Source organism: Acipenser ruthenus, chromosome 31 (assembly GCF_902713425.1).
Source record: "Acipenser ruthenus chromosome 31, fAciRut3.2 maternal haplotype, whole genome shotgun sequence".
Lineage (NCBI taxonomy): Eukaryota > Metazoa > Chordata > Actinopteri > Acipenseriformes > Acipenseridae > Acipenser > Acipenser ruthenus.
Window position 1 is genome coordinate 1,335,469 of NC_081219.1, and position 11,199 is coordinate 1,346,667.

At 41.1% G+C, this 11,199-nt stretch overlaps 1 protein-coding gene across 3 annotated transcripts in view; it reads right to left on the bottom strand.

The window, feature by feature from the left end:
* LOC117396811 (astrotactin-2-like) overlaps positions 1-8,046 on the bottom strand; it is a 559,949-nt gene extending 551,903 nt beyond the window's left edge. For 2 of the 3 annotated variants that reach the window (XM_059005718.1, XM_059005716.1), the window contains exon 1: positions 7,479-8,046. In XM_059005718.1, coding sequence (XP_058861701.1) covers positions 7,479-7,911 — 433 coding nt within the window. In that variant the 5' untranslated portion in view covers positions 7,912-8,046. The remainder of the gene's footprint in view (positions 1-7,478) is intronic. The other variant, XM_059005717.1, reaches the window with a different exon arrangement.
* Positions 8,047-11,199: the final 3,153 nt, after the last annotated feature.

The following is an 11,199-nucleotide window of genomic DNA, read 5'->3' on the forward strand; positions in this document are numbered from 1 at the left end:
AACCCCTTGAGGCCGATTAGGGAAAAACCTCTGGTGGCCCTGGCAGACAGGAAGCCCCCACTCCAGGCATACTAGCAATTTTTTAAAATGGGCAGCAACTATATGAGAGGAGAATGAATGAATGAATAAATGAAAGAATCCACTGCAGAAGAGGGCCAGCTCCCCACATTCATGATCTGGCTGTGATTGATGTTGGCCCTTGCAGCAGAGGGGGCTGTGCCTACAGAATGATTTGGGGGGGGGGGGGGGTGAGAGGCTGAGATACCTTGACGTTGAAAAGAATGGGCAGATAGAGGACTCTGCTTGACGCTGAAATGGATCCGTCGTGGAGGTACACAACTGAATGATGGAGTAAAATTAGAAGTAGAAGAAACTGTGGATTCTGAGCTCCTGAGAAGACCGAAGAGGGCTCAGATGCAGATGATCTCCATAGGTAGATCCTTGTATGGGGCGAAGTGGCGTTTCCAAAGAGTAGAATGAGCAAACGGAGAATGTTCATTAATGTAGACAGGTGGGAAGGTGAGGCAGAAGGGAAGGCTCTTAAGAATCCCACGGAGGGTCAGGTGAACTGCTGGTATGGAGAAAATGGGGGAGAAAGAAAGAGAGAGAGAGAGAGAGAGAGAGAGAGAGAATCCCTACCGTGGACGATGAAAGCCAGGATCTGGTTTTGTTTGAAGGAATAGGATGAATCCGATTTGGGCACAGAAGGTTGAAAACACTGACCAAGATGTAGAATATGAAGCTCTCGAAGAAGGGCGAGGGCTGCAGACATGAAATGCGGAGCAGATTGAAGGAGATTACTGTGAGTAGGATTCAGTCAAATAGCAGCTGATGAAGCTGGGGAGTCTGGAGGGGGGGGGGACCAGCTGACTGAACTGGATAGAGTAGAGGCCGAAGGGGAGCTGGAACTGAGGGTTGAGGTAGCGGCTGGAACTGAACGAACATGTGTAAATCGACTGCTGGGGAAGCTCAGCACGCTTTGTGCTCCATTTTCTGGAAACAAGGGAAGAAAGGAGATGTCGACCATCCTATGTGTTAGTTAATATGGGATCGACCAGCGGTCTGCTACTATCCTGTCCGCTTGAAATGGAAAAGGTGAACTCACATTCAGAGATTGGGTTTCACAACTCCAGTCATTCTCCTAGTAGTGGAACTCCTTAACTCATAATCAAGACAGATTTCCAGTCTCATACCACGTCTCTCACCATGCATTAATGCTGTAATATTTGAGAGGGTGTGAGGACATCTGAATAGATTGCTGAGAAGGTCAAGCACCTCGTATTTTGATTAGATGGGGATTAGCATTAGCCTTGATTGTGGAATGCTGCCGTGATCTGCATATTGGAGGATAGCGGGAGCGGTGGAAGCTCTGGAGAAGTACAGGTACAGATTTAAACTGTAAACTAAAGCAACTTTGCATGCTATAATAGTGAGTAGATCTAAAGAGGGAGCAGAGATCTGCTGCAGTGAGGAGCAATTAACAGTAGAGGACGGGATCTGCTGAACGGTGCAGAGATCTGAAGAAGTAACGATGAAGCGCTGTCAATAATGAGCAGTGGTCTGCTGTAGAGCGAGAGAGAGAGAGAGATCTGCTGAAGCAGTGATCTGTTATTGTGAATGGTGGACTGCCATCAGTAGAGTGTGGTAGTCTGCTGTAGAGCGCAGAGATCTGCTGAATGCAGTGGATATTGGTCTTTGAGTGAAAGGGATTTAGATGAAGCCAGAGATGAAGAATGCATAGAGCTGAGGCCGCTGTAGAACCTGAGAGGATGAAGAATGTGTTGCTCGGAGGCTATTGCAAAATTTATTGATTTGGTCGGAAGCAGTCTGAGTGTATTGTCTAATCGCAGGGTAGGAGGACACTTGACTGAAATGATGATAGTTGTAGGACATGGTTTCCGTTTCTGACTGGCAGCTCACGTTGCTGAAATGGTAACTTGAAGGTTGAATAAGGTGCCTTGGTGAAATTTGTCGGTTTGAAGGAGAGGAGCCAGATGAGGAAGCACGAATCCGGGAACAGGAAGAGGTCACTGGGATGGAAGCCTGGTGCAGGGAAGCTGGAAGTTAATGTGACGGTAGATTCGGAGCATCTCAGAAAGCCGACAAGTGCGTGGCTTCATGACCATGTCCTCAAAGGGGCGGGGAGGGCAGGTAGAGTTGAAATTGAAGAATGTCAGTTGATATAGATAGACAAAGGATGAGGCAGGAGGGGAACTCCCGAGAATAACTGCGAGAATGGATAGAAAAGCTGTAGTGTCCGAGCTTCGCAGCGATACCAAACTCGTTTAATATAAGAGAGAGAACTTGTGGTATTATACTGCCATCCAGAGGTTATGATTGGAATTAAACCATTGACTTGAGTGAAGCAGGGTAGAATCTATGAAGTTATTACGATTAAAATCCTTGTCTATGTAGAACAACATTTGCTTATTCCCTTAGATTTAAATAATAAATGTTCTAGAGATGTTAGGACAGTTAGTCATGTATATAAATAAGTAAACGCAGTACTTAGAGGTCATGCTTCGGCGCGTTGAATTCGTCTCCACCAGTTGTGAAAGCGCAGCAACAGGAAGCCGGAAGACAGCAGTACTGAGGCACAGAGCACGCAGAGCCTGATGAAGCTGCCTGGTCACCATGACAACTTACCACTCCCCACAGTCACTCAATAACGGCGTTACCGTGGTAACCGTGGTCTGTAAGGCGTCGGTGGAAAAGTTGCAGTGCAGCACTATCGTTGGAGCATGTTGTGACCAGTCAAACCACGAGCCGACACTGGTTAAAATGGGCAGGATATGTCTTTTAAAAGGTTGAACGTAGCTAATGGAGGTCCAGGGCAGGATCTTCCGATGGAACGGTAACTCTGCTGGCTCTGTGGGAGCAGGGGAGGGGCGTCTGATTGCAGGCGAGGAGTAAAGAGAGATTCCGAGACAAAGCTTCGTGGTGGATTTAATAGAGCTAAAGTAAGGCAATCGCTGACAACGGGAATGTCGATGTCTTGTCGAAGGAGCTTGAAAGTTTAGCAGAGGACCAGTCTTTCTGATAAAGTTGCAGACAGGTTGAGTAATGACGCTGCGCTTGAACGGCGCTGTTGCTGGATGGAACAGGAAAGACAAATGTTGGAGCTCTTGAAGCCGAAAAGAGAAGCTGTCTGAAAAGAAGGATCACCTGAGCAGGTAGGAAAATGATTGATAATATATCTTGGCAGCGCTGTGCAGAGAAATGACCTGCAGAGCGAGGCAACGAAGTTTAGATATTTAGCGGTGGAGCACGAAACGACGGCGTCTGAGCGTTTGCTACAAAAACGAAACACTAGACAGAAAAGGTGCAGGTGATCAGGGCTTAAATAGAAAATAGATGCTAATTGACAGGAGATTAGAAAATTAAAAGATTAGAGGCCCCCAGCTCCACGCCCCCTGAACCACGCAGGCTAACATTAAATCAAAATATGTAGGCTTTTATTTAAATTGTTTGTCATTAATTATTAATGAAAACATTACATTTATTGTGAAATGTTATAGTTCAGCTTGTGTTGAAAAGAAAATCTACTAAATAAAGACTACATTTAGATTTTATTTTAAATTTACAATGTTCCTAGTTTATTTGTCTTAGATTGTGCCAATTTGTACCCTTTTTTTCTGAAAGCACTTTGAATAAAACCGTTTAGTGAGAGTTTTTTGTCATATTTTTTCATGCATTTCTAGCTTCATCATTGCTGTCACTTGTGGTTATAAAAAAACGAACTAACTAACAAATTACAGATTTTTAAAACCGAAAAATAAAAAATAAAATAATTGGGGAAAAAATAAACCTGAAAATTCAAAATAATAAAACGGATTTCACAGGGCCCGATGTATCCAAGACTGCACAAATAATGGATGTTTCACAAGGAACAGATTCAAAAGTACCATATATCATTTAAAATGTCCAGCCTAAGGACTTAGATGGAATCGAAGAATAGGTCACATATCACACACATATTGACTCAGCACCAGCCTGGCTGCCCATGGTTCCCTTACAACCACTTTGCAATGCAATGGCAGGTTACCATCAGTAACCCTGGCATTAGTTGAATCCAACAGGCACCAAGACACAGAAGCAGTAATACCCTGAACAAGTATGTCACTCGCTCCTCACACTATGAAACAAACAGAATGTGAAACAGCCCACCTGAAACAACAGACACAAAGTCACATGCTTGGAAGTGACTGCTCACAGACGGGTTCTCAGCAGCCTGCATCCTCAGGCACGAATGGCATGTTCAGGAACCGTGTACAACTGTATGAAACGCATCCTAGCAGTGGCAGCTTCAAATATGGTATAGATATGAATTCTGGCACTTCACCACATACCCTTCTATATGATTGATTAGACAGGCGTCTGTTAGTCACACCATGCATACGATGCCAACATTTTCTATAAACAACTCCAATAAGAAGATAAAAAAATACAACTACAACTCTGAAGAGACATAGGTAGACCACAACCAGAGACAACTTAAAAAAGAAAGCTTTGCACTGTCAGCCAAATGTTGACTGTCTTTAAACTTTCAATTGGCACAGTACTGGAGAGAAAAGGCTGCACAGTCAGGAACAGTGATTGAAATTGCTAGGGATACAACCTGATTATGTATTTACATCTCACTTCAGGGTTACCTGTACAGTGTTCACCTGAGATTCCAAGCAGACAAGTCTCTTCCAAGAGTGAAGGGCTTGAAGAACACAATCTATGCGACCAAGGTTAGTGTTGAGCCGGGAAACAGTTAGGATGAGTAAAAACGTCTGATCTTAATCCTGTCTGCACTGCCTCATCTTGATAAAGTTGTGGATAAAACTCAGATGTATTCCAGGAACCGTTTAAATGAATACGATTCTACCAGTTATACGCTCTCATGGACCAAACACTGAGACAACCAAGAATACTTAAGGAAGTACGTACAGTCACACCCAAGATAAACCTTGCCATACTGTTAAACAAGATTGTCTTCCAGAACATGTGCTACTGACTGGTGTACAATACAATATGGGATTCAGGCTGGTCTTTCAGAACATGTGCTACTGACTGGTATACAATACAATATGGGATTCAGGCTGGTCTTCCAGAACGTGTGCTACTGACTGGTGTACAATACAATATGGGATTCAGGCTGGTCTTTCAGAACATGTGCTACTGACTGGTATACAATGCAATATGGGATTCAGGTTGGTCTTCCAGAACGTGTGCTACTGACTGGTATACAATACAATATGGGATTCAGGTTGGTCTTCCAGAACGTGTGCTACTGACTGGTATACAATACAATATGGGATTCAGGCTGGTCTTCCAGAACGTGTGCTACTGACTGGTATACAATACAATATGGGATTCAGGCTGGTCTTCCAGAACGTGTGCTACTGACTGGTATACAATACAATATGGGATTCAGGCTTTAACACCAAGCTTCCAAGTGCCCGGTGCCAGTATACACTGCCCTCCGCCAAGCACTAAACCAGATGAAGAAATGGAAAAACCTGAAGATTAGATATTTTGGTACCACTGTCTTCAAATGCAGAAGTGGGTTTCTGCAATGGTTATGCTGTACCAGCCGCTGCAGTCAATTTGATTTGGTAAATGGGAAATAGTAAGTGTCTATTTTGGGGTAGAATCTCCGGCACTGGTGTTTAGACAGCTCACTGTTGAACTGTAAGCTTGGCTGGAATGTATTATGTTGTTCCCATCTGAACCGGCAGTGTGGCTCTACCCTGCTGTTCCAGATGTGCACTGCAGGTGACAGGTTGATACCTGCTCTGACTGTAGTCTTCCATTACCCGGAGTCATAAACTTAATTACTGCTTTGGTTGTTTAAAAGGTTTGACATGATTAAACAGAGACTAACCTCAGGGTACACTTGCAGGCATGCAGCGATCACTGAAGCATACAAGTCAGCTGATTTACCTTGTTTTGTGTTTTAGGATTTCCACTACGGATTTGAACAAAACATTACAGAAGAACATTCTGTGAGAATAACATACCACACTACTTCACTTTTGCAAATATGCTGTTCTACTTTTGAAAAGCCAGAAATAAATGTAGGTATAAACCGAAGAATGAAATGCAGTGCAGGCGTCCAGCTTTTATGCTGTTGAACACACTGTACAATTCAATGCAAATTACAATACAAATGTATTTTTATATAGCATCTCTCTCACGCAGAGCACTGTACAAAGTTAAAGACAAAACAAGAGGGTTCATTAATGCACTCCAGCTACACAACCAATTATATAAAAGCACATTTAGACTTCACATCATCCAATGTTTCAACCTGCTTCTCGTCAATATGAATAGTTCCACAAACCAGGAGCACAACAGAAAAAAGCTCTGATTTACACGTCTTACATGTCTTGAACAGCTTTCATACTGTGACCCATTTTATAAGCAGCCTCCACAGTGTTAGCTCACATGTAACAGCGCTTGGCGTCAGTGGCTGTCCTGTATAGGGTTGCACCCAATGAACGTATTATTTTAAAATGCGAATTTACAAACAAATAAATAAATAAATAAATAAATAAATAAATAAATAAATAAATAAATAAAATAAAAACACATAATGACAGATGTTTTTAATAGATTTGTTTAAGTGCTATCGCTCTCTTGGTGTCTTGTGGGTGACTCGGGTTAATTGCGAAAGTGCCACATGGAGATTATTTACAGCATACGCGTCTATCAGCTGTCGCTCAATTATATGTGGACTTTCAATACAGTACAATCTATACCAGTCAACAAAACAACAAGCCCGTTTAAAATAGAAGACGACTACTTAAATGATTTTCTTTTAAAAATAAATAAACAGGTTCTGACAGTTTACTTTGCAACAATCCGTTTAGTTTGGGGTCATTTAATGCCAAAACGCAACGGATTAAGACAGGTTTTATATCTGGATTGTAACATACACGTTGTCCTAAATATTATTAAATTAATGTACTACTCTCTGTGTAATGACGAATTAATATATATATATATATATATATATATATATATATATATATATATATATATATATATATATATATATTCTGAACGAGTATGCTTAAAAAAACACACAAACAAACCCGTATACTGTTGACTGTAAGTGTGCAGCTCAGACGTGAACACGAAAGTCGAAACCAAGCAGCAAATTCTTCAAACTAGGTGAGTAACTTGCTCTACCTAGAATAATACATTTTCCATAGGAGTCATAATAAAAACTAGAAGACACTATTAAAAAATATATAAATGCATGCAACAACAACATCGTATGTATAATCAAATCTACTAAAGAAAATAATTTGCACAAACCATCCCTGTAATATATATATATATTAGTGTGTGTGTGTGTGTGTTTTCCGCACATTCCCCGTCATTTTTTCTTACTGGTATAGGATTAGAAATTAGCATTGCAAAGGTAGTTTAACTTGTAAATACTGTAAGTAGAGACAGTAACGTCATACATTTCCTGTAATTACCCAGTGTGAAGTAAGGGAGAGCGGTGTTGTCCAAGTCATCCAATACCGAGACGCTCCCAGGCAGGTCGGTCCTGACGAAAAGCAGAAGCCGGGACTCCCCTCCTCCTCCAGCTAAGCTCCCTGCACCTCCGCCTGTAAAACTGAACTCATTCTCCCGAAGAACAGGCAGGGTGGACACCGTTACTGTCTTCACTTCGCACGGGCTCTCCATGTCGTTCTCTCTATACCTCTCCTCACGGAGCAGCCCTGGTCCCCCGCCTACTCCTGCCGCACAGGTCCCTGTCAAGAGGACCCCGAGGAGGATTAAGGTGTTTGGGCTCAGAAGTACTCTCCCAGCCATGCCGCTTTCTCTGCGCTCCGGTCCTCTCCGGCTTTTGGTGAGGAGATGCACGAACAGACTGCGAGCTTCTAGTACAGTTTGCATTGGAGACATGTCTGTCCAGGAGGCGGCACTGCAGGTGAATTCAGGGAAACAGAATAGTGATTTGTTATACGGTACCCATATTCAGATGCAGGACGTCAACAGCAGGTGCAGAAACTGCACGTTGTGCGTGAGGTACAGCTAAATACTGCACGTCGACAGAAAACTACTACTGTACTGACTGACACATATGGTTTGTGCTCGAATAGAGAGCGCTCGTTTGCAATTGATAATGCACACAGATCAGAGCAGTTTATCTATACAACAATACTGAACATGAAAAAAAAAAAAAACAATGATACCGTTTGCGTTGTCTGACATTTATAAATTAGACAAGACGGTCTTTACTGTGTAAACAAGCAGGTTTTGGGAGAGGATCATTTCTGTGCAACATTATAGGATCATTTGGGAACGAGACGCTGGTCCACCGGTTAAAGAAATACATATTAACTTAACATCTTGTGATCAATTGCAGGCAGGGATAATGTAAAGTCGTAAATCTTTCGATATAACCGTGTATTGGAGCCACAGTAACGTTATTCAGGAAAGGCTAAACATATCAAGTATCAGCGAATAAGCTTTGTACTGTACGCTGGCTAAAAGAGTTGTATGCAGCTGCATTTGAAAAGGCGTGAGCTAATAATGGGATGAATAACCCCTTTATACGAGGTGTTAAATTAACAGCATGGCAGAGGAATAGGGGAGGGTCTAGTTACTCTAGTACATTTTGCAACACATAAATAACTGCAATTAGAGATGGATTTGTCCTATAAAATATTCCATATTAATATGTAGCTCCAAAACTCATGCAATGTGACAGCTCCTGGTAATGCGTTGTACTGTGCAATTATAGTACATTTATTATTTTCCATGTGTAACATGTATTACATGAGTTGACGTGGTTTAATTTGAGAGAAAATAATAATTTAGAATAAAAGCACGTGCTGAATATTAAAGTCTGGAAACACAGACTTCATTTCAATTTCTCAGTACCGTTTGTTTTTCAGTGCAACTGAAAACTTACTAAATACTTGTTTTAATTATCTGTTGAATAAGATGTATGTTTACTTCTTAAAGACCTACAGTGTAACAGCAGTACAAGCCCTAAGCGTGTCTCACTGGGCAGTACTGTCCCTCATACTGTGGCACTGTCTACCTACAGCTAGCAGGAATGCCCCCTCCCACTTCCCTTTTGGACTTCCTTATTGGACTTACACAATGTAAACAGTTATTGAATTTGAAGACACATACCATCTGATTTAGGTATTTACAAGACCAGCGAGTGACAGTGCTAATGGTATCAAGTTTAAACTCTCTAGATCAGAAACATTACAGTTTTCACTCAAGATTGCCAATGCTGGGAAGAGGCACTGAAGTGATCACCAGCTCAGGTTGATTATTAGAAAAAGAGAGACCAGATCAATAACACAACACATTGAAGTAGTTCAGGGCTGGGGCAAAGCCAGGAAGAGAAATCTGTTTATTGACAGAAATATTTATTATAAGCTGCCCTGCTTTGTTCTTCAGATGAAAAATAGAGAGGAAATCTATTAGATTTGAAACTCCCTCTGTTATGCACTGCCCTCAGATCCTTGGTGCAAAGTGTAAATGTCTTCCTGTAATACACCGTGATATAAGAGACAAAGATGTGGCAGAAATTGGATTTTGGTTTTGGTGTGTGTGGGGGGGTGGGGGGGTTAATAATGTAATAACACATTTTCAGTAGTTTAGGACAAACACCCACAACACATTATTAGAAAAGAATGGTGTTTATTTGATGATCGTGGAGTTTAGTAAAAGAATAAACATTTGATTATGGAGTTTGGTACAAGATGACACATTTGATTATGGAGTTTGGTACAAGATGACACATTTGGCCTCAAAGCCACCTTGTTTGGGGGTCCATCTCATTTAGTTCAAACCCTAATATAAAATCCGGGTTCATTAGCAGTTTCTGTGCCAGAATCGAAGTGAGCTTGCACCCAAGTTTTAAAGTAAACCATTTAGTTCAAAGTTCTAACAATTGCAAGAAACAAACAAAAAAAAATGTTTTTTTTAAACTACTCCTAACAATATAATGAAGATGATTTAACTGAATGATTATACTGATGTTGTCTAGAAGCTTCACAATCTTGAATGTTTATGGGACACAGTGTGCCATCAAGAAAGTCTATCTTTGTGTCTCTTCCTGGCCTGAATGAACACGTTTTAGTTTTTTTTTTAGTTTTTTTTTTAATTATTATACATTTTCAATAATTTTGCTTTTCAATGGTTGCACTTGTGCTGGACGAAAATGTTTGTATGTATGATGTTGATTATGTGCCAGATTCAGAAATCATCAGACGTTTGTATTTGTTAACCCTATTTTCTAGTCCTTGCACCTATCGTACGTTCTCCTCCAGACTGGTGTTGTGTAGCTCCTTGCGTGCCTGCTCTCTTCCGAAGACTGTCAGGGACTTTTCAAGAGTAATGCGATTAATCAGCACAAAACAAGTTCAGAAATGACATGACTGGTGACCTAGCAGAAACTTCTCAAGTGTATATTTCATGATCCATAAATTAAAAATGCGGCCACCCAATTAAATGTTGTTATATATTAAAGCTGTAAAGCAATGGTACCAGAACTGTTCTGATAATAATATTGGTGCGGGACGAACCCTTGCAAACAAATGCTGCCGTTGCTGTACAATCATACCTAGAAACCTGGCTGATCCATGAAGGGCAATCATCTTAATAGTGAACATTAATGTGGTATTAAATTATGTTTGAATCATTATTGGCCAGGTTTATGGTCTATAAGTCGTCACTGCCACTATTAATTCAAACTCTTACTGTCATCTTTTTTTATTGAATATATTTCAAAGTGTTTTGAGAAACAGAATTTAACTGTAGTTATCTGATGTAATTATCTTATTTATAGTGCATGTATCACAATTGCAATAGCTTATGTGTAAAGTTACTGCTTTGTGTAATGAAAATGAGGCTGCTGTCCTGCCAGGAAACTCCTATAAATTAGACATTTATCTCAAAGGTTATATTATTCTTGTTAAATTAAAATTAAAACAACTTCTGCGTCCAAGTCCTCAGTACTGTCAGCAATCCTCCCTGCGCACCTCCCTGTGCACTGCCTCACTGCCTGCATTCAGTGGTGGGGTTACAGGTTACCTCTGCAGCCATTGTCTTCCCCTGTCATCAAATGCTTCAGCCCGCATAAAGACTGATGAGTAGTTTTCCAGTTTGCCATTCCTTAAAGACATGTGACAAAGTGGTCCTTGACTTCCTGGTGGTTGTCTCCAAGTG